The sequence below is a fragment of the Scleropages formosus genome, chromosome 12 (assembly GCF_900964775.1).
Source record: "Scleropages formosus chromosome 12, fSclFor1.1, whole genome shotgun sequence".
Classification (NCBI taxonomy): Eukaryota; Metazoa; Chordata; class Actinopteri; order Osteoglossiformes; family Osteoglossidae; genus Scleropages; species Scleropages formosus.
This window is the reverse complement of record NC_041817.1, coordinates 12,458,154-12,486,147: the sequence shown is the minus strand read 5'-3', so window position 1 is coordinate 12,486,147 and position 27,994 is coordinate 12,458,154. Positions and strand designations below refer to the sequence as shown.

The 27,994-nt window shown below is 41.8% G+C and overlaps 2 protein-coding genes across 6 annotated transcripts; both read left to right on the top strand.

Annotated features, from left to right (window-relative positions):
* The first annotated feature begins 21 nt into the window (after positions 1-21).
* On the top strand, positions 22-11,924 carry LOC108937522 (MORC family CW-type zinc finger protein 3-like). Of its 5 annotated transcripts, none has more exons than XM_018757552.2 (19): positions 22-128; positions 778-900; positions 3,320-3,392; positions 4,105-4,237; positions 5,687-5,911; positions 6,420-6,560; positions 6,682-6,784; positions 7,123-7,251; positions 7,894-8,013; positions 8,105-8,202; positions 8,440-8,547; positions 8,667-8,795; positions 9,099-9,173; positions 9,256-9,298; positions 9,517-9,637; positions 9,811-9,877; positions 9,959-10,442; positions 11,241-11,362; positions 11,678-11,924. In XM_018757552.2, exons 2-19 carry the CDS (start codon positions 778-780, stop codon positions 11,835-11,837), a joined length of 2,454 nt encoding a protein of 817 aa, XP_018613068.1. In that variant the 5' UTR covers positions 22-128; the 3' UTR covers positions 11,838-11,924. The 5 variants fall into 5 exon arrangements, with proteins under 5 accessions (XP_018613068.1, XP_018613060.1, XP_018613054.1 ...); XM_018757544.2 differs by having other exon boundaries at positions 4,123-4,237; positions 6,640-6,784; positions 11,678-11,923; XM_018757538.2 differs by having other exon boundaries at positions 6,640-6,784; positions 11,678-11,923.
* A 722-nt stretch (positions 11,925-12,646) lies between these two features.
* morc3a (MORC family CW-type zinc finger 3a) lies at positions 12,647-26,708 on the top strand. The gene is made up of 19 exons (XM_018759204.2): positions 12,647-12,694; positions 15,216-15,288; positions 18,257-18,389; positions 18,660-18,884; positions 19,580-19,732; positions 19,973-20,120; positions 20,311-20,439; positions 20,751-20,870; positions 20,959-21,056; positions 21,153-21,260; positions 21,807-21,935; positions 22,181-22,255; positions 22,374-22,416; positions 23,503-23,613; positions 23,775-23,877; positions 23,997-24,063; positions 24,275-25,397; positions 25,587-25,780; positions 26,204-26,708. The coding sequence occupies exons 1-19, from the start codon at positions 12,656-12,658 to the stop codon at positions 26,352-26,354; spliced, it is 3,222 nt and encodes a 1,073-aa protein (XP_018614720.1). The 5' UTR covers positions 12,647-12,655; the 3' UTR covers positions 26,355-26,708.
* The last annotated feature ends 1,286 nt before the right edge of the window (positions 26,709-27,994 follow it).

The window sequence follows — 27,994 nt, the reverse complement described above, 5'->3', positions numbered from 1 at the left end:
GGACTCAGTCCCAGAGTTTTTGGTGGCCAGAAGAGGACTGGGAGACGCTGTGGCGCAAAGAATCATCAGCTCGTCTTCAGCAAGGACTGAACAGCCCCTTGTTTGGATCCAGAGGTCACCTACTCTTTGTGAGTACCTGCAGTTTTAACTTGAAGAAATGACATCGACGGCAGGGAACTGCACATCAATCACCACTGTTCCACTTTTCTCCTGTGAGCATTAAATAACATTATATTAGGTCCAGAGACAAACGCGGATAGACATAGCAAGAGGAAGATGTGATCAAGCAAGTGTTCAAGCAAGCCTATAGTGTGATCACTGTATTTGTATATAATGCCACTGCAAACTATTGCTAATATTTTTGTTGCCCCAATTCCTGATATTCTGTTACGCCGCTACGAATAATTTGTGTGTGTTTATTTATGGGGGTGCGGTGGCGCAGTGGGTTGGACCACAGTCCTGCTCTCCAGTGGGTCTGGGGTTCGAGTCCTGCTTGGGGTGCCTTGCGACGGACTGGCGTCCCGTCCTGGGTGTGTCCCCTCCTCCTCCAGCCTTGCGCCCTGTGTTACCGGGTAGGCTCTGGTTCCCTGCGACCCTGCATGGGACAAGCGGTTCTGAAAATGTGTGTGTGTGTGTGTGTGTTTATTTATGAAGTGATCATTTTAAAATAGTGGGAGATTTATTACATACTGCAGAACTGCAGGGTGCTGTGGTGTTTGAGGGGGAGTGGCTGGTGGGTTACGTCCAACTGTTCTAAATACAGACGTGTGGTCACAGATGAGTCGCTTTGAGGGCTCGCTGGAGGACAGGGGAAGACTGGAGAGGACAGGGGAAGACCAGGGAGAAGAGGACAGGAGAGCCATGGAGGTGCGGCGATGCAGAGGGATCCCCCTGAGTGCCGTGAGTAACGCTGAACCGTCACCTATCCGACCACTTCTCCATTTGCACTTTCATCCCCTCAACACCAACGGCTTTTCCTATACCTACATACACACACACACACACACATTTTCAGAACCGCTTGTCCCGTACGGGGTCACGGGGAACCGGAGCCTACCCGGCAACACAGGGCGTAAGGCCTGAGGGGGAAGGGGACACACCCAGGACGGGACGCCAGTCCGTTGCAAGGTACCCCAAGCGGGACTCGAACCCCAGACCCACCGGACAGCAGGACTGCGGTCCAACCCACTGCGCCACCGCGCCCCCCTACCTACATACATTGTTCCTACATTTATTTTGACAGTTATAACAAACACAAAATGTTTACAACTTCAAGTGCTAGAAATTACTAGACTTTTGCAGTTGCATACATTCACTTTCACAATGAGGTTCATGTTACTTTTCGGTATACAACTGATAAGCAGACTTGGTTGCATCTCTTTTTTTGATTACTGTGCATTTTACATCTAAAAATGCTTTAATTTCACGTCAAATTTATTATTATGAAAATTTGAATGCTTTGTTGAAACAAATGTAATACCACAATACAATGGGTCTCCCGAATTTTCAAAAACAGTGCATTTTAGTTTATTTGTAATTGAAACCTTTTCACTTGTCTTTTTTCAAAAATTTATGGCAGATCAAACACAAACCTGTATTTTCACACTCAGCTGTTAGTTGGCAGTAAAATGCATGAAGCAGAGAAGGAATATAGAACTGACTTGAGTTGATTCACGTTCACAATGTTTACAGCTAGTGTAGATTTCTAGTGTCTGTCAATGCTGGTGATCAGTAACAAGATTCCCAACGTTGCACATGTTTATTGGATAAATCAGTGAACAACTGGGATAGAAATAAATGTTTGTGAAAAATTTATCTTTTGTGATGGTGAACAACTGCTGTTGAATTTGAGGTTGTTAATATAACATCTTTTTTTTTCAATCATTTCAATTTAATTTCAGTAATTTTATTTTAATGTTGTTTGAAGTTAATAAAATATAATAAAATCAAAGTTACGTGACAGACTGACATTCTGCCAAGAGTGTACCCTACCTCATGCCCTATGTTTTCAGAATAGGCTCTGGAACACACCAACCTCTAGAAAGGACAAGTGATTGATAAAAATGGAATAAATAAATAAAAGCCTTAGATGTTTAAAAAATGTTAGCCTCATCTTAAGTTTTTATTCAACATAGCATGTGGATGAAACAAGGGATGTTTGTATTATTAAGCTTTTTTTGATTGTGATGTAATGGTAAAAGTGATTTTGGCTTTATGAACAAATCAACTTTTCATCCCAGTTGCATTTGTAAGTTGAGAATTGAGTGTATTTTTAATGTAGAAAGAAATATAGAATGATAATTGGTGGAAGGTGCATCAGTAACATTTGATTTGCTGACAATACTACCGAAATCATATAAGACAAAGAAACCCTATTCTAAATCAAAGCTGAGAGGGAAAAATGGGACTACAGTTTCATTTCAAGAAAACTGAAGTCATGACAACTGACATAGCAGCAAACTTTACAGCTAGTGGTGAAAACATAGAAGTTGTTCACAGCTGTTGCCTCTTTGGATTAATGATCAGCCGCTAAGGATATAGCTGGAAGAGACTTTTAAAGATACCATGGATGGCCAGGAGAACAAATAGATGAATGTTAGATCAAATCAAGTCAGAAAGCACAAATGATGAGACTGACACATCCTTTGTCATGATATCCTCCTGGAAGGCAGATGTCGGACCCAAGCGCGGAACACAGGATGGTTTCATTAAAGGGAAATCCAAAACTTGTCGTCAAAAAACAGGCAGGGGTCGCCGAGGCGCAAATGTAAGCAAAGGGGAAATCTAAAAGGCGTAATCTGTAAATACAGGCAGTAGGTTGAGGAAATCCAGGGAAGCGTAGAACAAGGGAGAAGGGGAACAGGGAACAGGGAACAGGGAACAGGTGTGAACAAGGGAGCAGATACAACACGCAGGCGAGCAGTAAGGCTGAACTAAGGTTCCACGTCTTGCTGCGCTCCAAGCTCCCTTTTATGCGTGCGTCTCGTGGACAGTTGCAGGTGTTCCCTGTTGCGCGGAGGTGGAGGGCGTGACATCCGTAGAAAATTGGATTCTCTTGAAAATACCATATTTCTTGAAAAAGCTGAAGAAAAGAGAATCACTAACAACCAGATGGAAGGACTCATTCACAACTACAATAGATATACTCCTTGCATGCCGAAGGACAAAAATGGAAGACACAACATTCTTGAAGGTGTGAAACAATGAAACAGCTTTGGTGAAAGTACAATAAATGCTTTTTAAAAGCACACAGAAGAAAAGCTCTTTGTACAGTTTGGTTCAGGTCCTTCTAAATTTTAAAAATCTTAAATCCTTCCAGGTCAGTCCAAAGTTTCTGCACACAAACTCCACCAGTCATACTTGGCCCTTCAGTGCCATCGCAGAGCTAATTGGTGAGTGCTTCTAACTGCTTTGAACACAGAAGAAAAATCAATAAATATAGCGCTGCTTGAAAATATCTGAACACTATAGGGATGATTGTTATTGTTGTATAAAATACTAAAGTAAACGTATAGAATCTAAATCTTAAACTTATAAGGTGAATAAATGATTACGATTTACACACCTGATTCTACTTACCTACTTGGTTATGTTATATAAAAAAGACTACATCTCCTTAAATAATCATTTCATGGTAAAACTAAGCGAGACATACTTTCAAGCAACTCTACACGTGTTTTTTCAGAAAGACAGGTATAACTATATAAATGTACAGAAGATAGCCCTCCACACACATTGATGTGTGCTTGCTGGTTCCGAAAAGTATCAAGTATCACTGCCAGAGAATCTATTTTTATATATTTTTACATGTCCAAGTCTTACAATATACACCTTTGTCTTAAAGCTGAAATTACACAGCCAGAATTTCAGCAAAAACAGCATTTACAAAAAAAAAGACCAGTTGTCTCAACTTGGAAACAGCTACAACTTTCAGGAAGACAAAAAAAATCTTAAAAAACTTGAATTTAAAAGTAAAAAGTAAGAAAAGTAAATATTTATAACATGTTCTTGGGTTCCATTTTTGGAGGTATGCATGCATTACCTTGGACTGCAGTTAGTGGTGCCTGTAAATACTGATTAATAAATTATTAAATGTGCTTTAAGACAATGCCTATGATCCAGACGTAATGGCAAAGCAGCTGTGGATCGACTGGACGCGCATTAAAGGCATCGACTGCTTGACGTTCCAGGACAACGGAAGCGGTATGACACAGAGGAAGATGTACAAGATGCTGAGGTAAACTTCCGGAAGGCATGGGTCACGATGAACTACTTTATCACAGGAAGCCAAGTAGGGAGTGTCTTTTTCATGTGGGCTTCTCTAGCGTCACTCTTTTTTCTAAGAGACAAAGCGCTGAATCTGTCTATCTTTATTACTTCCAACCCAGAAGCTTAGAGCCTTTCAAAAAATAACAGTTGTTCTGTGCTCTGCCTATTTTTCCTAAGTTACATGCCTATAAATACAATTCAACCATACTTCAGAAGAGGTTCTGGTAAAGCCATATAGGTGAAGGACTGGAAACATGGCTCAGACTCACAGCTGAAAATGGAGTTTTAAGATCTAGACGAGAACGCCAGGCCATCACTCCATGAGTTGAAACTTAAGTGTGGCTGGATCATGCAGCAGAACAGTGATTGCAAGCATACAAGCAAGCTAACATCAGAATGTTGACCAGCTACTGGAACTTTTTAAATGTGAGACCAGCTACTGAGTAGGGGGGCAATGACTTTCTCCACGTCTATGACCGGACATTTCATTAGCTTCCACACCAAGCAATGACTAAAAAATGTGTAATGTAACTTTTTCTCTCAAAGAGTTGATCAAATTTAATATGAAAAAGCTGCAATTTTCACAGAGCAGCAATAAGACTATGCAAAATGCAAAGTAATGAAAGCTGCCATGTTTATGTCATACCTAAGGGCTTGTCTCTTTTTATTTCTTTTTTGTAAGGTTAGTATGATTTACAATAATACTAGAGAGCCAGTGAAGCATTTCCTCTGAGGTTACATAATACTGTGGTCAGATGTGCCTGAAACAATCAGTAACGGACTTCATATTTGTTTGCTTGCTTGATTGGCAACTTTTAGCCAAAATATTGATGTTATAGCAGTGCTACACATTGTTGATACTCTGCTCGGTTGGTGCTTTCCTTCAGGTAGGATTTTCCAGCCGGGGGGATTGGAGTTGATACCAAAAAGCACTCAGAATGCTATATTCAAAATTTCTTTATTGAGAGTAGGGCAGCTCATAATTTGGCAAAATATCTGGACTCAGTCCACATTTCAGTTCCGCCTCTAAATTTACATAAGGAAGTTGAGATCTGTTCCAGAATTCAACTCTATCAAGTTACCAACAAAAAACATTTTCAGACCCACATTGAAGCACTCAGGAAAATGAATCTTAAAATTCAAAATCTGAAATTCAAAAACATACCAACAAAATATTTTGTTGAATAGTTTCAGGTTAGTTTCACACCCTCTGTTTCAAGGTTCTCTTCTTCAATTATTGCTTTAACATATGCCTCTTTGATTGTGAGGGTTTAAAATGCAGTACCAATTTTAGAATGAATTATGGTTCAAACTTAGTACTAATTTCATGGATTGAAGTTCACTGCACTTTCAATTTAGTGAAGCATTTTCAGTTTTAAAGAACCTCCTTTATCTCACTGTCTTTAACAACTTGCAGCTTTGGCTTCAGTGATAAACAGAAGGTGAAAAGGCACATCCCTGTTGGAGTGTACGGGAACGGATTTAAGTCAGGCTCTATGCGCCTGGGGAAGGATGCCATTGTCTTCTCCAAGACCACAGAGAGCATGAGTGTGGGCCTTCTTTCACAGACCTACCTGGAGACCATCCGGGCTCAGCAGGTGGTAGTGCCCATTGTCACTTTTAGACGTGTTGGGCAGAACCAGTATCCTTTTTCTGTTGACAAAAAATGTTGTATGGACAGCACTGATTGTAGCTTGACTTATTCAAACCTTTTTACTGCTCCACCAAAAAAACAGGACTTCACCGTTACGTAACTTAGCTTCAATGTCCAGTGTACCAGCTGACTTCATCATGCAGTGAAATTATTTTTTTCTGATTGCTATAACAGTGCCTGGTGTTCATAAATGACATATGCCTCTTACTTGTCACTGCCAGGACTATAAAATTATCACAGGGAATGTGGCAGATTTGCCATGATGGAACAAATATAATTTAAGACAGATTTTGAATAAAACTCTTTTTCTCGTAGAAAAAACTTAAGAATTTTACAAATTGCCAAGACATAACAACCAACTAAAATGCTCAATAAATATGCCCGAACAGATGAATGGATCAGAACTGCTTTTTAAACCTTACCTTAAGAAGGAAAACAATGCCTTTCCACAGGATTTCTGTCTAAGGCATCAGCCTTGACCCCTGACATCATTTAGAGCTGAGGACGTAGCCAGCCTTCAAGATATACTCAGGTATTCGCTGTTTAACACAGAGAGTGAGCTATTCTCCGAGCTGCGGGCCATAAATGCCACTTCTGGCTCCACTGGCACTCGCATCATCATCTGGAACCTACGCAGGTGGGTTCCAATAAATGGAGGCTTTAATAAATCATTCTGGCTACAGGGTTATAAGGTAACATGTATTTTTGTCGACCAGGATTACAAATGGTGAGACAGAGTTTGACTTCAACACGGACAGGTACGACATCCAGATCAAGGCAAACACATGCCATGGACATGACAAGTATAAGCGACAGGACAGCACCATGCAGACGGTTCCCGAGAGTGACTACTCCTTGCGTGTAAGTGCTGTAGAGTGAAAGTACCCAGCATTATCGGAAGGTTGTGAAGGCTGTTAAATTCAATATATGACTCATTGTCATTTCTGTGCTTTTTTTTTGAGTTCAGATATAGTTTTATTCAATGCTTTTCTCCAAAGTGACTTACAATGTTGAGGTATTTACAATTATTTACACAGCAGGGTAATTTTGGGTAGGTACCTTGCTCAAGAGTACTACAGCTGGAGGTGGGAATCAAACATGTGACCTTTGGGTCCCAAGGCAGTAGCTCCAACCACTACGTTACCAGCTGCCCCCGTCTATAATTCTAATATGTACTTTTTCCATGTTTATTGTTCTAGGCCTACTGCAGCATTTTGTACTTGAAGCCCCGGATGCAGATTATTATTAGAGGACAGAAAGTGAAGACACAGCTGATCTCCAAGAGTTTGGCTCACATTGCTAAGGACCATTACCGACCCACCTTCCTTGTATCCAGTTTGCACATGGGTGTACTCCAGGGTGGTTGATGTCTGCAGGATAGATTGCAAAACAGAAATTCAGATGTAAATTTTCATAGCACAAATGTATTGACAAATAAGTTATTTTACACGGTAGAGGTTTCTCCTTTATTTTTCCAATGTTTCTTTATTCTGTGAAAAAAGAAAGGCAGTCCACCTTTGAAGCCCACTTGGATGCCTCAAGGGTTTTAGTGCCAAAGCCAACTGCCAACTGCTGTCTTTGTACAGCACACACAGCCTTGTGCACGAGTGAGTGCCTGTTGGAGAAGGGGTGGCAACAGGTCATACACAAGCACCTGCCAGGCCTTTGGATGCTGAGCAGCAGCCTGCCAAGACAGCCTGGCCCACTGCCATTTCAGATTCAACGAGTGATGTAACTCAGGCCTAGACCTTAGTCGTTTCTGAAATCTCATCATGAAAATGAGCTCTTATTAGCGAAATCTTATGATTTCAGAAGGTGGTGATAATGATGACTATTTCATGAAAAAAGTTTATTTGACTGGGATATAAATGTCCCTTTATTATCTACTTAATTTTGATTATAGAACACAGCTTGGGCATGTAATCTGAATGGATTCATGAGTTTGCAGTCATTTCTTGAACAAATATCAGAGCAATCGCATCCGAATCACATTTGGGTACAACACCAAGAGTAAGGAGCAGTATGGCATAATGATGTATCACAAAAACCGCCTCATTAAGGCCTATGAGAGAGTGGGCTGCCAGCGCAAGGTAAATGCACCCCTGCATCTCTTTATTTGTTACTCCTAGCTTTTAGATGACATACAGAATACCCAGAATCCCACTTTATGGCTTTAAATAGGCAGATGGCAGGGGAGTTGGAGTGATTGGCGTCATTGAATGTAACTTTCTCCAACCCACACACAACAAGCAAGATTTTGACAACACTGACAAATACAGGTAATTATTGAAATTGGCTTTTCCTTTTTAAATGTTTATAAATAAGATTTTGTGAGCAAAATACACCTATTACCTTACCTACATCACCAGGCCTTGTTTAATTGCGGTCAGCCTTGATCTAAGGATACTGTTTTAGATAAATGATAGAAACAGCTAGTCAACAAGTAGTATTTTTACCGTGTGAACTAATGACCTAATGATCTGAATTCAAAGAAGAAATACAATTTCTGTGTCCAGGAAAACTGTGTACAACCTGGGATTGAAACTAGAGGAGTACTGGAATGAAATCAGATACAAATGTAAGAAAGAGAATCCTACGTGCACAATACCAATAGAAGACACTACGTGAGTATTACAAAGGTTAACGTTCATTTAATGCATTTTAATGATAAAATGATTTTGGTTTCGATCCGAGCAGTGCAGGAATCATAAATATCTGCTTTTATACTTAATTTTGACCTCAGGAAGTTTCCAGATCAGACTTGGGTCCAGTGTGACAAGTGTCTGAAATGGAGGAGGCTGCCAGATGGCATTAACTACAGGGGCCTCCCTGAACAGTGGTTCTGCCATATGAACCCGGATCCTCAGTTTAGGTAACACTCTTCACCCATTTTGTAACTGTGCCAGAACGTGGAGGCGTGGTAATTCATTTTGGGTGCCTTGTATCAGATGAAGTGTGCATGTTGCTTCGCATGTGTACTAATACTACAGGCTAATCTAGAACTGAGCATTTTCTATGTACCATCCTCTCTCATCCCTGTCATTGCTCATATAGGTTGATAATGGAAACACCAATGCTTAGCTACACTGTGTTTGTCCTACTCATACTGGCAAGGACAGACCTGTTACAGTGGAAGTTCTACCACTGTTTCTTACTAAATACTGAGCTGTTTCAGGAGCTGCAAAGCGGAAGAGGAGCCTGAGGACTCAGATGACGATCAGCGCTCATACCCAAAGCCTTACAAGCGACAGTGAGACACGTTTGTCACAACCCTTGTCTTACTTCAGTGGATTATTTTCATACACTGACCCATGTTTTCTTTTATATAAAAGGAGGAGGAACAGTAAGATCCAAAAGGAAGACAAAAAGCAACAGGTAGATAATGAATATGAATGTTAGAATCTCAGTTGTTTGTTTCCGCTTTGTTGGTAAACAAAAGTTACCCCAAACTTAAACCAAATGGACTGATTTCCACATGAAATCATTTACATTATATAAGTAACATACCCAGTGTTGTGAAATAATTGATAGGGCTCAAGATAAACTTCTGATGAGTAATGTGTTATCAACCTCCTCTTTGATGGACCACTCAGGTTTTAGCACCTGTCCTGCCTCCATCAACTACTCCTTTGTCAGACAATGAGGTGTGGAGACCATTAGTAGATGCTCTCACCGCATATTCATCTCCTCACTCAACAAATCCTGCTTACACAGGTGAGCAATACTGAAGTATTCAGGTCTGAAGGACCAGCAAGAGTGGGGCAACATAATGGTTCAAGATCTAAAAAGCACATTCCAAAGAGGCTCTTCATACTTTGTAGCAAGGTGCTGAATAAAACCTGGGCTGTTACTTCTTCTTGTTCCTATAAAATTAATCTTTTTTTCAGGTTGTAGCACCTCTAGAAACAGCATGCCCATCATCAGTGGAAGCACTCTATCTGCAACACTTGAAAGGTACACCATGGAGTAGTTGCTCAGATCACGGGGAACAACACTGCTCTATTCCAAGGTATTCTGTCTTCTCTCTGCTAACAGGGTGAAGAAAAAACTTGCTATGCATTCTGCAGTGGATGCATGTGTGGAAACAGATGGCACTGCTGCACCTCCTCTTTCCTTGCCTTTTTTGAGGAAGCAGATTCTTGCCACCACCCAGATGAATACCAAGACACCACAAAGGGAGACAGAGTGGAGGGAAGAGGTGGAGGAGGACATCACAGAATATGACCAAGAAAAGTACTGGCAGGAGGAACAGTGTGAAGACAAGGAGGAAGAGAGAGTGGCAAAGGCCACAGAGCTATACCTGGAGGAAGCTGAGACTATGGAAATTAAAGCAAATGCATGGGAGGAGGTGCAGCAGCAGCAGCAGGACCAGCTGATGGAGCTGATGCAGACCACTGCCCAGGAGAGGGACACATATAAGGAGCAGGTTCACCAGCTACAGCAGGAAGTAAAGGAGATTAAACACAGGTGTGAATACCTGGAAGTCATCAGGAGAGAGCGCAATGAGCTCAAGAGCAGAGTGAGTTCCCACGGAAGGACAACAGCCAGAGACAATGAAGGAGACAAGTGTTATTGCCACGTGGCCAGTTGTATAATGAAGAGAGCCAGCAATGCCAGACACCTGAGGTTAAAACAAGAACAGGGTTTATTAATTTATAAAACTAAATGACTAAAGCAGAAATGGACACAGGCCTTTAATGTAACTCAATAAAAATAAAAACCGAAAACATAGCATAAACTTACCACAAAACCAAAAGAAAATTTCCCCAAATCCAGTGTAGGAAGCTGTGATGTCCCTTCATTTCCTTCCCGTCTCAGACCAACTACCTTATATAACATGTTAACCGTCTCACGAGACACAGTTTGTTGTCACTATCTGTGAGAATTAGCAGTGAGCAGTGTCATAGTTCCCCATCCCATTTGCACAGAGTTTTCATAGATGCAAATTCATACCTAAGGTTTTATTAGCAAACAAAACTTTCCAAACCAACACTTTGGCAATTTTTTTTTTTTTTTCAAATGTATTCATGTTAAGGGGGCGCGGTGGCGCAGTGGGTTGGACCACAGTCCTGCTCTCTGGTGGGTCTGGGGTTCGAGTCCCGCTTGGGGTGCCTTGCGACGGACTGGCGTCCCGTCCTGGGTGTGTCCCCTCCCCCTCCGGCCTTACGCCCTGTGTTGCCGGGTAGGCTCCGGTTCCCCGTGACCCCGTATGGGACAAGCGGTTCTGAGAATGTGTGTGTGTGTGTATTCATGTTAACATTTTAACCAATAAATAAACAAATTCACTCATCCATTTATTCACACGGCTTTTTCTCAGTGTGAACAGATGAAGAGGGAGCTGGAGCACATGAAGAGACAGAGAGTGACAATGATGCAGAACAGTGACATGACCCTCAATCTGGATCAAGGGACCCAGAATGGAATGGAAGAAAACTGCAGGCAAGTTGTGCACACCTGAAGTCATTTGATCTGTATTGTGTTTATGGCTCTGCTGGATAGATGTCTCTCTCGGGCAGTGGTTCGCATCAGCTCCATCAGCTGGTCCTGCTGCTGCTGCACCTCCAGATAACCTAGATAAAACTGTTGAGCGGATTCTTGTGCCAGGCTCATGAGATGATGGTTTGAAAGCTATGGCACAGAAGTAATGTGTGATTTTTTTTTTTTAAGAGGGACAAATTCATTAGTTTGTGTAGGGAGGGCTTGCATTTACTGCCGGGATGTAACCGTTCCCATCGATCACCTCTTGTCCCTCAGGAAGCTAAGGAGCCTTCGTTGCACCATTGGCCGGCTTCTTGTGACCTTTGTGCCTACTCTGGATCTGGACCAGATCGATTTTGACGGTGATGTCATCGATGGGGTGCTAGAGCAGGTTGTGAATGAAGTCACTTCACCTAATGATGCAGACTTTATTTAAAGCCAGTGCTACCATATCACACATTTCTCCTTCCATCCTTCGTCCTTCCATTCTTTTCTATTATATTAATATTTTGTAATAAAATAATACAACCTTAAATTTTTGGGTAAGTGTGTTTGTAAACAGAAAGTCACATAAACATGACACAGAGCATTTGGTATCACAGGTTAATAGAGTCAGAACTAAAGTTTCAAAACAACTATGAGGAAGGGTTTCTGGGAAACAGATATTTCTTCAGATTTTAATGTTGGATTAACATACCAGAGCAGAGGAGAGGATTTGAATCGTAAAGATCAAAACAGTGGACAGGATGGACCATCCTGTCGGTTCATGGCCCACTACCATCCGATGGTAGTGGGCCATGAACCGAATGGTTTCCAGAGCAAGTTTACAGAGTTTCCATCATGAAAAAGATATAGTACATAATCCAAAAAGCTCTGTAAATGGTAAAAAATAGTTTTGTGGGCTTAATTATAAATAACAACATTAAATTATTATCCAGGAAATGACTTGTTCCAAAAATGCTTTCCCATCTTAAAAAATTCAATTCTGCATTTCCTTACTTCAGAATTTGACTTAACTTCATGTGTGATATACTTGTTGGTCCATAAGAAACAATATTGTTTACAATTACGTTCAGCTAAAACGTGCTGTACGCGCTGTATTTCCCTGAAACGTGCGTGCATGCGCACATGCGTATGTGGGCTGGATGCTGGGCGTGGGTTCGAGAAAAAAAGAAAAAAGAAAAAAAAAAAAAAACAATCGCGCGCTCGTGACTCCCGCGGCTACGTGGCCCCTCCCACTCCGCATCCGACAAAATGGCGGCGAAAACAGAGCGAGGAGTACCCCTTAGTGCGGTAAGCGGGCTTTTAAAAACTCATTTTAACGCAGGCTTCTTATTGCTGTCATTTCAATAAACAGGGACATTTAATACTGGGACTGGACCATTGCATATGACTAGTGTTCATGTTTAGTGGACAATTGGTAAATGATTTGTGCAGTGTCTGTGTGTACTGGACCATGGTCCATGACCATGCCATGGTGATGATGGTCACACTGCGTGCATATATTATAATTATACAAGCAGGCATTCTGTCTGTAATCGTACAGTTTTATTCTGAAATATTAGACACGTCCGTGTGCAAAGCCGACAGGCTTGTTTTAAAGTAATCTGCAAAGATTGTGATTGTTGTGCTCCGGAGAATTCCGCCGCGGTTTTGGGCTGCCTACGGTCTCGTGCTATGTGTGGTGTGTTGTGACGTGAAACGTTTTCAGGTGTGTGCGCGCGCGAGTCGACTCGCCAACCAATGGCTCGTGTCCTATATTGTCTGGAGCCTGAACGTCCAGTTTTCTGGGCCGCGTTTCGAATTCCCCGGTCATCCGAGGCGAGGGACGTCGTTTCCACTTTCGATTCTGCGGAAACGCGCCGAATATATGTAAATATGATGGCAGTTCTGCGAACGCGAAAGTGGCGCGCCTCACGTACTTCCTGTGCGCTGCTGTCAATTTGAAGAAAGGAAAAAGAAAACATGGTGTAATTATTTATTTATTTTTTTTTTCCCTTTCTTTTATCCATTCCATGCGTGGACCTTGGTTTCTCTCGCCACTTCCTACGCGTGACCCCTCATTAATTTATTCCTCGTTTATTTTTATTTGATTTTATTTTTCCCCCCTTTTCAGTCCTTCCCTCCCTCCGGTATTGATTTAGGTCATCTTCTTTTTTTATTCATTGCCTGTGTACCCCAAGCACATTTGGACTTGGTTGCAATGAATTACAGATAACCGAGATAAAACTGTCTAGTGGATGCACTGCAGGAGTTGACATGTATGACACAGCGCTCTTTATAACGTCCTGTCTTTTTCCCAATTATTTAAAAAAGACAATTATTAAGCCTTTGTAACGATATGTCGATGCCCTAGATGGGCTTCCTAATTGATATGTACGATGAGACCGAAATAGCGGAGACACCGTGAACCTACTTGTAGATGAGAGGTGAAGTACAGTGTTACATCAGCGTTCTGTTCTGGTCACACAGGCAATGAAACTTCAGGTGGTAAGTGGGTTTCTGGTGGAAATGTAAGATAAAACACTTTATTGGCCATGTTAATTTGCATATACAAGGAGTTTTGCTTGATGGGTGCTCATTCAGTCTCACTCAGCACATAACAGGAACCCTCATTATGCAACATTCAAATCATAGAGCAAATACAGACTGATGGGCTTTCAAGAGAATATGGTAAATGCTGTATGAATTGTGCAAACACTGTGCTAGAGTTGGAAGAATGGATTCCAGCCATGGAAAACTGCGGTGATCAAGGAAACATCTGGAGGTAACCTTGCGGATGGGTGAAGGAGGGAGAGAATATGGGAATACATGTAGGATTTGAAAGGAGTGGGCTAGTAACCCCCAGGGGTAGGGGAGGTGGTTATGTAGAAGAAACAGTTTGCTGTAGATGTGAAGAGATGCTGGCTGAGAGAGGTTTGAATGGAAGAAGTCTAAGTAAGAGGTCTAGCAGTCAAGAGGTACACCAAAGACTTGCAGCTGGCAGACGTGCAATGAAAGATCTGGGAGGGGGAAAAAATCTTCAAATATGCCACAGTATCCAGAGGGATGGAGAGTAGAGTTTTTTGTGCAGTGGTGTCTGGAGCACCATATGAATGTGAAAGCAGGACAGGGAGTACATGGTTTCCTTTGAATTTTGGTGCTGGATGAGACTTCTAAGCATACTGTTGACAGCCAGGAAAACAAACTGATAGAACTTAGATGAAATCAAACCAGATTATTTTAGGATGCAAAAATATTGAAACTAAGGTTTTTGTACTTTGGGGGCATCTTGAGAAAATTATACTCTCAAAGATAGCAATTCTTGGAAAATTTGGTGGGGAAAAAAAGAGGATGACCTGGAATCAGATAGATGGACTTAATTACAATAACACTGATTGCACCCTTTGCTAATATAATAGCACAAGTGGAGGACAGAACATTCTGGACACACTCTTTATGTGTGGTTACCAAGACTTGACATTGACTCAGTGGCACTTAACAACATGCTGCTTTGGAAAAAACCAAGGCAAGGATAGAACATACCAGAAATAGGACAGAAAGGCATGTAATAAAGACTAGTGAGAAGTGTATTGGTGAGAGCAGGTAGAGAAAAATGTCTGTTATTCACAGGGGTAGGATTTTTTTTACTGAACAGTAAAAATGAATCTTTTCTATCATTCCACTCTGAGCCTCAATATCCTGTTCCATGTTCCCCTTAATTGAATTATCATGACTAGGGATGCTGTGTGTGTATATGTATGCATAAACAAAAGTACAATAGAGCTTCCTACAAATGTCTTCAGTGACTTTGCTGCTTTTTCTTTCTCTACAGCTCAGTCCGAAGTTTTTGCACACAAACTCAACCAGTCACACGTGGCCCTTCAGTGCCATCGCAGAGCTTATCGGTGAGTGATATATCTTTCTGGCCCTCCCACCCCACATGTTGTGCATACATGGAGCCCAATATGCAGTTTCTTCCAAGTTAGTTTACCCATACTGTAGGCAACTCAAACAGTTGAAATGTAACAGCTGAGAGTACTTTTATCTCAGGATACAACTCACAGCTCCTGAGCTGCTTGTTTGCATGGAGATTCAAATCCAGCTCATGATGTTCGGAGCTTGCATGGTGTTTTCCCCGGGTTATGAACGATTCCTGCTCTCAAGTCTGTCTTTAAGTTGGATTTCTACGTAAGTTGGAACAGTTAGGTACAGTTTGTGTCTAACGTCAGTCAAATGTGTGTCTTAGTGTATAGTATATCGTGTACCTTTTATGCATAAAAACACTAAAGAAACTCTTCCAGATACACTAAAACATTTTTAATATAACAATACAGTAATAATAATACAACGTAATGATAACAATAATAAATGTAAGTACGGTATTTATAATAGAGAGAGACAGAGATAATATTACTATAGTATTTATAATAGAGAGGAAGAGGATGAGAGAGTGAGAATGTGTGTTTGTGTTGATATAAAAAACATTAAAGAAACTTTAATGTTCACTTTTCCAGTGTTCGTTGGCATTTCACCGTTTCCCGATCGCTTTATTATTTCCACTTTAGTTTCAGTCGTGGTTGTTTTTCTTTGATGCATCACCATCACTTGCATCACGTTTACGCTTTGGTGCCATGGTTAAGAGGGTAAAAACAAAAAAAGTAATGCCAAATACAGTAACGCATGAGACGCTGTTAACAGCAACATGGTCCGTGTCATACTGAGTGGGTAGGAGACTGAGGTAGGTGTGGACCCAGTCATGGGATCTTTCTTTTCGGTACACTAGGGAGCAGGTGAGATTCGTGGTCGAGGACAAGTGTGGGTTGGTCAATGCACAAACGTAGGTCTTGGGGAGAATCCGATGTCATAGTCAAGGAGGCAATGCAAGTGTCGGGAGCTGTGGATGTCAAGAGTGGGAACAAGGGATTGAGGAGAACGAGGGACTTGGAAGAACGGGTAGGTTGTCGTGGGTTCGCTCGAGCGCTGAAGAGAAGGGTTTCTCAAATGAGATTCCGCAACCAGGGTATGCAGGTGCGATGACTTTATACCCTGCAGGTGCAGACGTTCGGGGCGAGGTCGTGGGTGTGAAAGTCCGACTGAAAAGAAGGAAGTCTCTGACCTACCTCAGGCTCACATGCCCATGAGCTGGCGAACCACTGCAGACATGCAATGTTTTGATACACGTCGCAAAGTCGTGCCCGTTTGTTATTACGAACCCTTGTATGTAACTCAAATTTTTAATATAAAAGGCTTCATGAGGGGTGGTTCGTAACTACGGGTTGCATGCAAGTAGGATGTTTGTAATCTGGGGACTGCATGTAGTTACTGGTAAGTCAACAGGTGGCATAGCGATTAGAGCAGTAACCTTGCAATGGAAAAATTCAGGCTTTTATTACTGCTTCCGCTGTAGTATCCTTCAGCAAGGTATTTACACTGAATTGCACCAGTAAAAAATTAACCAGCTCTATAAATGGGTAAATATTTGTCAGTAGGTTAGCTAAGGATGTGACAATTCAAATTGGAACGTTGTCAAACTTTGATTTTTTTTTTTTTTTTTTAATGTAATGCCACGTGGCTTTTTTTCTTGTCTTGTAACTGATATGTACATGTGGATTAGTAAAAATTATACTTAATTTCCTTAATTTGCATCCGTACAGATTTATACATTTAAATTCACATTTGCATCAGCTGTCACCTCCTAATACAAACCTCCCATTGAAACTTGCTTCAGCTAAATGAATAAATGAGATAAACATCTCTGTACCTTGTATTAAAGCTGTCTTTGTGAAGTTCTGGGTACTTATCTTTTGAGTGTTTCAGTCTGTTTCTCTCTTGCCGTCTGTGTCTTCCACTTATTTTACAAGCAGTGACTTCAGTGACTTTGGTGTGTTTGTGCCATGCAGTGTATTAAACCTGCTAACCATGGCTTTGTAAGTGATCTGCCTTGGAATAAATGGGCCTGAGGATTAAGTTTTATTTGGTTTTCTAAATCTGTTACTGAGTGCATGTTTGAATAATGACTTGCTACAAAGTTAAGAAAAAATGTCATGATTTTCTTTTACTGCACTTGTACTTCTGTTAGTCCAAACAACTTAACCATATGGTAAGTTGTATGTATTGTGGTGCAATGTGTTATTTTTCTTTGTTTTAGTTCTTAAACCTTGCACCTCTGTGTTGTGCTCATATGAGCCCATGTGTAGAAATTCTCATCTGGACCATGTCCAGACTCTTTGTTGGTGATTTATAACTTCTCCTGTGACTTGGTAAACCTGTCATTGGTATCGCTTTCTTTGTGGAAGCATGCCAGTACTGGATAAGTAATACTGGACAGTATCTTGACAGACAGCTTGTGCTCACTCTGTTTTCTGTGACCTTAGCAGAATTGTGGCAGAGTACATGCAGAGTGCATCACCTGCTCTGAAAATCAACCTATATATAGAAATTATTGGAGATCTGGGGATTATGTCACCCTCTTGCCATCCTCTTTTGCCTTTCAGCCATGAGATTCTGTTACAGAATAGGTGCGGGTAAGTGTTGCCAAGTCATAGCCTCAGTGAGATCTGCATTTGGGCTAGGAGCCCAGAATGGCCCTGACTAGTCTCTACCATCAGGGTAAATAAGTTGTGAAGTAAACAGCCCCAAGGTGTGATATTTTCCTGTGTGTGTACTGTAATTGAGACAACAGATCTAATGTCCAGGTCATAACATTCATTTACTTATAGAATTACGGTTTGTGGTGGTATTAATTTTTTATTTAATTATGGAAAAACAACCCCTTAATTGCATAAGTGCCGTTGAAACAGATGGTCAGAATCATGCAGCATGAAGCTGTGGTTTGCTTTTTGTCTAACATTAGTGATATCTCTGTACTTGCAGACAATGCCTATGACCCGGATGCAAATGCCAAACAGTTTTGGATCGACAAGACTTGCATCAAGGGCCATGACTGTCTGACCTTTGTGGATAATGGAGCGGGGATGAATTACGACAAAATGTACAAAATGCTGAGGTTGGTGTGCCGACATGTCTTAGTCAGAGAACTGTGGTAGAGTGGAGGCAGTACCGGTATGTCATGTTGACTCTGACACTTTGTGACAGAATAGTGGTGTAAAATTTGTCTGTTTTAAAACGTGTAATGACTTCAGTTTTTGACTTGTATAAATATTCACACGTTATCTCACATTTAGCAAATTTAATAGGCAGACCTAATTGTTTCTTTATTCCTTTCTGTCATCTTAAACTAAGCCACTAGTTTCTCTTCCTTATTCTGTACTTTCAGCTTTGGCTTCAGTGATAAGCAGACGATCAATGGCCACATCCCTGTGGGTCTTTACGGGAACGGGTTCAAGTCCGGCTCCATGCGCCTGGGGAAGGATGCCATTGTATTCTCCAAATCCAAGGACAGCATGAATGTGGGCCTACTGTCTCAGTCTTACTTGGAGGAGATCAAGGCTCAGAATGTGGTGGTGCCCATTGTCACCTTCAGACACACTGGACAAAATCGGTATATCTTTCTGTATGCACAGCATAGAAGAGCATGCTGGTTGACAGGACCCTGTGTGTGAATGATTAGCTAATGATGAGAGCTTGTTAGCAAAAAAAAGTGTTCTTGATTAAAATATCATAATTGTGTTTGTAACAATGCATTGGTGTAAGGTTGTTCTCCATGCTGGTGGTGTGTGTTCTGATTATGGGGATTTTATGTTCTGGGGGGTGCGGTGGCGCAGTGGGTTGGACCACAGTCCTGCTCTCCAGTGGGTCTGGGGTTCGAATCCCGCTTGGGGTGCCTTGCGGTGGACTGGCATCCCGTCCTGGGTGTGTCCCCCTCCCCCTCCGGCCTTACGCCCTGTGTGACCGGGTAGGCTCCGGTTCCCCGTGACCCTGTATGGGACAAGCGGTTCTGAAAATGCGTGTGTGTGTGTGTGTGTGTGTGTGTGTGTGTGTGTGTGTGTGTGTGTGTGTGTGTGTGTGTTCTCAGGATCCACAGGTAGATTTTTGAGTGGCTCTTTTGGGAGACATGGTTCCGCTCTCTAATGGCACTTTTCATAATTACTATTCTTCTCTTGTAGCCAGAAAACATGATCTGCTTTGACACAGTTTAGTTCAGAGGGGAAAATTCTGCCACGTTGCAGGTTTTCTTGCCAGAGCGTTGTGTCCTGTTCAGCTGGTCTCTCTTCCTTGACCTCTGACCTCACTCAGAGTTGCTCCTGAGCATGTAGCTAGCTTGAAGGATATTCTCAGATACTCACTGTTCAACACGGAGAGTGAGCTGCTCTCTGAGCTGCAGGCCATCAACGCCACGTCCTCTTCTGCCTCCACCGGTACCCGCATCATCATCTGGAACTTGCGTAGGTGAGATTAGGTGAATTATACCATCTTGTAAGCAATACAAATGTGAACTGCTCACAATGCTTGTTTTTAGTGATCCCCCCCCCCCCCCCCCCGCTTTCTTGCATAATATTCCTTGTACCTGTTTGTGCTTGGCTGTGACAAACTGCACCAGACTCACTAGCTACCACACTAAAGTGCTGGTGTAGATTCCCTGACCTCACAGTGAACAGTGAAAACCCACCCTTCACTTCCTTTTTCCAGGATGGCTAATGGGCAGCCAGAGTTCGATTTCAATATAGATAAGTATGACATCCAGATCCCAGCTGATGTGTACGAGACAACCAGTGAGAAGTATAAGCGGCAAGATCGACCCACACAGTCTGTACCTGAGAGTGACTACTCTCTGCGTGTGAGTACTGGTGGAGCAGGGTGCATTCTGATAGTGCTGAGTGGATAGGGTGGGTGTTCGGGAATTAAATGACTGAAATACAAAAATGCTTAATTGTTTGGACTAAATGCTGTATTTGTGAAATTAATTTCCATTGTTTATATTACATTATTAGTGTTTTGCTATTTTTTTGTTGTTTTCATTGTTTCAGGCCTATTGCAGCATCTTATACTTGAAGCCTCGGATGCACGTTGTTATTAGAGGTCAGAAGGTGAAGACACAGCTGATCTCCAAAAGCCTGGCCTTCATCGCTAAGGACCACTACAGACCCATCTTCCTTGTATCCGTCTTATAGCTAGGGCTACTGGCTTTCCTCATACTGGGATTGGCTGTTTACTTGTGAATGTGCTAGTTTTTTTGCTTTAGAATCAATATGGGATCATTTCACAGATATCTGCAGTAATGATAATATACAGATTGTATGATCAGAACTATGTCCATTCCTATTTGTTTCCAGTGTACAGTTTTGATGGTTGGTTGAGATGTCACTTGACTCTTTATATTCTGTCCAGGTGGTGTTTGTGCACTGTATGCATATGTGCCCATGCCTGAGTACATGCATCTCAGTAATTTTCCTTAACTCAGGCCCAGAGCAAACGTATTCCAATCACCTTTGGGTACAACACCAAAAGCAAGGACCAATATGGCATAATGATGTACCACAAAAACCGCCTCATAAAGGGCTATGAAAGAGTGGGCTGCCAACTAAAGGTAAAGTCTGTGACTGCCTTGTTTTCACTGTTGTCCAGTGTCTTCACTGGGCAGTGTTAGTAATGCTGCTGTGTCTGTGTTTGAACAGGCAAACAACAAGGGGGTTGGGGTCATTGGTGTTATAGAATGCAATTTCCTGAAACCCACCCACAACAAGCAGGATTTTGACTATACAGATGAATACAGGTAATTTTTGTTGTCATCCCAATGTGTAGTTAACTGACAGAAAAGATATGCAAGTTAAGCTGAAAAAAGGTCCTGTTGCAAATTTCCCTTCTTCAGAAAAACAATAAATAACCTTGGAATTAAACTGGAAGAATACTGGAATGAGATTCGATTCAAGCAACACAACGAGGATCCCAACTGTGAAATCCCAGTGGAGGACACCAAGTGAGTTTTTCTCAACAATCTGTTCTTGGACAGCTTTCCTTCAGTCTTAATTTGATGGAAAATGTTTTCAGTGTTCTGCCATATACACAGTACCTCTGTAAAGCTGACAGTAGTGTAGTGCTGTTTGTAATTTGTATAAGAGAAAACTTAAGAGACGTTCATTTCTCACTCAGAAAGGAATGTTCATTATTTCAGTTAATTGTTGATTACAATGAATACATACTCCATTATTCTTAGATATTCTTTGACCAGATATTTAATTCTGTCTTTCAGCTAAACTTTTAACTAAAACTTAGCATTTTCTTCAGACACACATGTTATATATCGCTCAAATTAAATTCCATTTAATACGGCAAATACTTCAGCTTGTATGTGCATTTAAACTTTGTGCATGTTCAACTTGAATAAAACATAAAATACAGAGGAAATAATCATGACCAGGACTGAAAACAACTTTGCAATAACAAAGTATTACATTTAAAAATAAGTGATTTAAAATTAAGCACATAACAGCTGATACACTGACTTTCCCCACTGATTTTTCAGGAAGCGCCCAGATCAGAACTGGGTTCAGTGTGACGATTGCCTGAAGTGGAGGAAGCTGCCGGATGGAATTGACTGTGACTTGCTTCCTGATAAGTGGTTCTGCCACATGAACCCAGACCCTCAGTTCAGGTAATAAACCCTATACTTGTGAAGGGTTTGTATGAATGTATGTGGGGTTTTTTTTTTTTTTTTTTTTTTTTTTGAATAGAGAAAAAGGCTGTGTAATTGTGCATGGGTGGCAGTGTGGGCTGATTAGTGAGTTTGAGTTGGTTGGAGAATGAGCGTGTAAGTAAATGTGAGTATGTGCTGTATAAATGGGGCTGAGTGTGTACATTTGTGCTTGATACTGAGGTGTGATGTGAATTTCTCTTTAGGAGTTGCCATGTGGAGGAGGAGCCAGAAGACTCCGATGATGACCAACCATCATACCAGAAGACCTATAAACAGCAGTGAGTCGACATGGCTGTCCTCATAGTTTATATATTTTTCCTTGTTTCATGCAACAACAACATAGCTTAAAGCCACAATGATTTGAGTGACATGAGTTTTGCACTTTGTCTGATTCAGGGAGAAATATAATAAGATCCAGCAGGGGAAAAGCAGGCTAGAGGTAAGTTGTGGATTTAATGACTTCATTGAGAAGTCTGCATAGCACAACGAATAGTAGTGAATCATAGATGGGCAGAATATGTGGTAATAGGAATATTTGTTTTAGGAGCTCAGGGTAGTTTACCAGTTTGGTATGTACAAGCGGTGGTTTTTTAAATAATCAGAACGCATTATAGTTTGTTCTCTTTATCTGACAATTTGCTTATGTGACATCCGTTTAGTATATGCTGTATAGTGGATTCACTGTTTTGACAGAAAAATTCTGAGTGCAGCCAGTAGTAATCAAATGCAGTTAAAAAGCATACAATACTTTCTGAGTTGGAATATAGATGATAAATAAAAAGAGAATTCATTGTTCAATATATTTCTTTGCTTATCTTTTCTATTGCCTAAATTAATGAAGTTAAAGGCAAATCGTAGTTGCAGGTTTTTATGATTTACTGGTCCTATAGGGTAATGGCAAACAGCAGAACATTCATTTTCAGGGGTCCCTATGCACAGAAGTCTTAACTGTATTCTATTAGATGCTAGACCAACCAATAGAATGTTAGTCTGTTCAAGACTGACCTCATGCCATCCATCTATCCATCCATCCATCCATCTTCATTAACTGCTTGTCCTAGTTAAGCTCTAGACTCTCATGACCCTATCTCAGAATTACTGGGCACAAAACTGAGGGGAGTAAACTCTGGACTAGATGCCAGTAGAAGCCATTATTCTTTTAATTTTTCGCTATTATTACTTAACTTTTTTTGTTCTGCAAGTCATGTTATTCAGTTTGGTACAACACATTTTTGGCAGAACAGTTGGCAGTGGGACTTTTAACTTTACTGTATTACACATAATACAGTACAGTAGCAACACTGCGGCACAGTTCAATAACGAACATGGGAAACATGGGTACTGATCATTCAGTATGCAGTGTCAGTAGTACTCTTCTGGAAGTCAGACATGTTATCTGACCTGGTTTCAGGCATGAGCGGTGATTGGATAGAGGACATGCTATTCCAGTGTGGTTTTACTTGTAATGTCTGTAAATGTGCTGGCAGTGGATGTGTGCTTGCACTGAGCCGTGGACATGTTTCAGATGGAGCAGGCAAAGAAGGCAGCAGAAATGCAGCGGATTGCTGCTCTGGCACAACAGAACGAGGCTTTGAGGAGGCAGCACGAGGATCTTAAGAGGCAGCTGAAGCAGTCAGTAAGTTGGGGGGTAGTCCTTGGTGCACAGGGGGTACCAAGCAGTCTTATTGCTTAATGGTCTGGATACAGCCACAGGTATCTGGGCAAGAGGGACAAAAACTGATGGAGATAAATGTCAAATTCATAAGTTTAAAAAGATTGTCTCCTTTAAACCCTCAGAACTTTCAAGCCACTGCATCAACATCTACAGCCACAGACACACCTTTGGTCAGCTGTCCAGCACGAAGGGGATCACTGAACTCCCCCCAACTCAGCCGTACAGGTGGGTGATCAGGTGCTATATCCTTTCCAGCTTATAGTCTGAGCATTACAGCTCAGTGGTTATAAGCCTTACCCATTTTCCTTTGTTGCTTGGTCATATGAAAATCATTTTGTTTGCAGGACACAGCCCGACTCCTAACAATATGCCTATTATCTCCAACGTCTGCTCTTTATCTACACCTGCAAGGTATGGCCAGTTCACAAATCAAGTCAGTCTTATGTGTTATGTTGCCATTTTCTTGCTCCCACTCCTGTTGTGACTGATTTTTGACAGCTGGAGGGATAAGGGGGTTTATTTTATGTGAGGTGGCACTGCAGTGCATTCCTTGTAGAAGACTATGTGAATGTCTTTGTGGCTACAATTCCAATTTCACTGAAAACCTTCTTCCCCACCACAGGGTGAAGCGAACACTTGCGATAAATCCTGACAGTGTGGAGGTGAAGAGGGCAAAAAATGGTCTCCACAACAATGCAGTGGATATCATAGCTTCCACAAAGGCCTGTCCATCTTCACCTGTAGTCATTCCGAGTGATGAAGATGACGACATTTTGATAATAGAATCTAGCAGCACACCAAAGCCCAAAGCAGCTTTTGATCTTGCCAAGGTGAAGACCGAACAGCTGGTTAGCGAGGATGCGACAGGGATGCACCTGGAGTGTAGTGAAGATGCTGCCGTGGAGGCACCCATGGAAGCAAGTGCCACAACTTCTGCCATGTCCCCACCATCTCCTATGCATATTTCCTCAACCACACAAACAGATTGCAGACGCATAGTCAAGGAGGAAAAAGAAGAGGGAGGAGAGAACGGTGAGTCCACAGGTGGAAAACACAGTGTGATTCAGCAGGATCAGGACCGAACAGAAGAGCAGCCAACTGCAGCTGAGAGGGAGGCAGTGAAAGAGGAGGGCACGGAGCACATGGATGAGAGAAAGAATGACGAAGAGGCTGCTACCCTGGATAAGGGGCAGCTGCATCCCGAGAACAGAAATGAGGAAGTAGCAATAGACATGGAGGTAAAGGATGTTGGGAGCACAGTGATGACTGCTGACTTGAAGGAGAGGCTTCTGCTGGAGGCACAGCAGCAGCAAGATAAGCTGATGGAAATGATGCAGTCTGCTGCCCATGAGAGAGATGCCTACAAGGAGCAGGTGCATCAGCTCACTTGCAAGGTGGAGGACCTAGAAGGGCAGCTGTTGGAGCTCAGGCAAACCATGGTGAAGAAGGAGCTGAGTGACCAGTCTACTGAGACGGAGTGGCAGGACGAGGGGCCGCCTGGCTGTGGGGTGGAGGATGTGCGTGAGCTGAGGGCTCTATATCAGCAGGCCAAACAGGAAGTGGAAGAGCTAAAGCAGGAGCACCAAACCTGGGGTGCAGCACCACAAGGACGGGCCAGCTCCTGTCTGAGAGATGAAGAGGAGGAGGAGAAGGTGTATGATGAAGATGAGCTGGCGCTGCAGGTGGACTCACTCTTTCGAGATTTAGACCGCAGCAACAAGGAGATTGAAGAGCTGAAGGCCAAGGTGTGTGTCTGCCTCTAAGCAACTTCTAGGAAGTTGTTTCAGGCAGGAGCTTCCTACATGAAGGAAGAGTAATATGTAAATTAAGTAATTTGGCAGCTATGCCATTTGTGAAGCTTAAGTAAATGTCACTGTTTTTCTAATCAGCACAGCTTCTATATAATTTTTCTCAAACCTTTTTTCCTCTTGCAGCTACAGAGCATGGAGACAGAAAAGCATGATCTGTCCTCTCAGTGTGAAAAGCTCAAGGAGGAGTTGGAGCTGCTGAGGGTAGAGAGGGCAGATGTGGCCTCTGCAAGGGAGGAGGGCACTCAGCATAGTGCTGAAAACAGTGGGAGTACTGGAAATACTGGGAATGTATCTCATGCTCCAGACGAGGCCCGGAGGTAGGTGCTTCTGAATCTCTGCACGAAAACTCGTGTCAGAACATTACATAATTAACCTTGTGCGACAGGACCTACTGAGATCACTTTGTGAAGATGTTAATGAAACATTGTGTGTTTTCGCTGCATGAGCCATATTCTAAATCGGAGGGGTTCAGTTCAATAGCATTTTGTAGCGTATACGAAAGGCAGTCACCTCGATGAACAGGAGCATGCGTGATAAGTCAGTCCTCTGTACAGAGATAACCATGAGGCTGAAGAGGTCTGCTGTCAGTTCTCCCTTCCTTTTACTGATACCTTCCTTCCTGTTGATGACTCTGTCCATACCACCCTGCCCCTGACCCCTTCCTCCTCCTTGGGCTTTAATGTAGTGGCTCAGTCTCCCTTCCTTGGTGGTCACTAACTCCACGTCTCTGCCTTCCACAGGAAGCTGAATGAATTGCGGAGGAGTGTTGGCCGCCTGTTGGTCACATTTGTTCCTGCACTAGAGCTCGAGCAGGTCAACTATGACTGTGAGGTCATTGACGAAATCCTAGACCAGGTTATAGAGGAGGTCAACATGACAGGAGATGCCTAGATTGGGCCATGCAGGTCTTGCCAGACTCTTCCATGGTAATGGGGCTATCTGCACTTCACCCCCAGTCCCAAGGGCCTCTCTCCTTCTACCTCCATGCTTACCTTTTTAAAAGTACACTTTATTTTTTACAAGTACAGAAATGACCTACATTGAATGTATCTCTTTAGCTTTGTACATTATGTATTTTTTTATCATTTTAGTGTATGGTTATTTTAAAAAAATATATACTAAAAGTCTTCTGACTTTTGCACTGAGATCTCTGGGAATAGTGCCCAAGTGTATTATAATTTAATTATTTTGTTTCCTAAAAAGGGGCTTTGTGTTGGTGGATAACTTTTTTTTTTTTTTTTTTTTTTTTTTTTTTTTTAAATTTTGTTCGAGTTTCCCAAAATTCCATATAGGAGCTTATCTCCTCTGCAGAAGCAGTTTGTCATAGTATGTCTCTGTGGAAGATTGGAAGTGTTCTTGCTTCCTGTCAGCTCCTTTTTTGCCTTTGATTCAAGAACATAGCCACTCATTTGAAGCATTTGCTGGAACCTCAGTATAAACAGCTCCTTTATATTCTTTATACTTTGTGTATACTTTTTGTATAAAGTATATCCTTTATACTTTGTGAAATCTTCTGAAACAGATTGTTTTAGAAGTCACAAACAAGGGAAAACGTCAGACAGAAGGTGGTGTTATGTTTTCTTCATACTGATGCCGTTCTTGAATTCAACACCTAACTTTGGTCCATTTACATTTATTTATTTAGCAGATGCCTTTCTCCAAAGCGATTTCCAGTGAACTCTGTGTAGTGTTATCAGCTCACACACTTATTCACCGCAGTGACTTACACTGCTAGATACACTACTTACACTGGGTCACTCATCCATACATCAGTGGAACACAATCTCTCTGTCACTCTCACACTATGGGGGAACCTGAACAGTATATCTTTGGAGTTCACATTGTGATCTGCTGTAACATCAAGGTTTTAATAATGTACTGGTATTCCTTGCTTTTATCTGTACAGAACATTCAGCTAATGAATGATGTGTTGTAATCTTTCCTGCTTATTATTCATACACGACTCATAGCTAAGATCCTGTCATAGGCTGCCTGCATGCAGAAGCACGAGTGACAAGTTTTTAATGCATAATTTTCTGATGATTTTACATAATGTCTTCCAAGAGACAAAGTGATGGATGGGAAATTTATCTGTTGTACAATGGCACCTCCATCAGCTGCTCCATTCTCACTCGTCACCAGTAATGTATTGCTGTGCCGGTAGTCGCAACTTTCACTGCTTTGCATAGACTCAACCGCGCTGTGCCTCACAGAGCCACAGAATGCTTTGCTGGAGGAGAGAACTGTTCCATTAGGTTTTTGATACTCCTGAAATCAGATTTCTCAGAGGTCACCTTTTGTTGTTTTTTACTTTTCAGTGCCAGACATTCGTGCTGGATTTTTGACTGTTTTACTGTAAATTTTAAACTCTTTGTTAAAAAGAATAAGGTGGTTAAAAAAAAGGATCAAGTCCTGCTGGTGCCAGCAAAGTTTCTTTATATATTCTTTTAAATAACTTTAAATGGTGAATACTTGAAGTTTTTGATTTTCAGAAAGTGAAAGGCTATGGTTGACATACATTCTCTCATTTC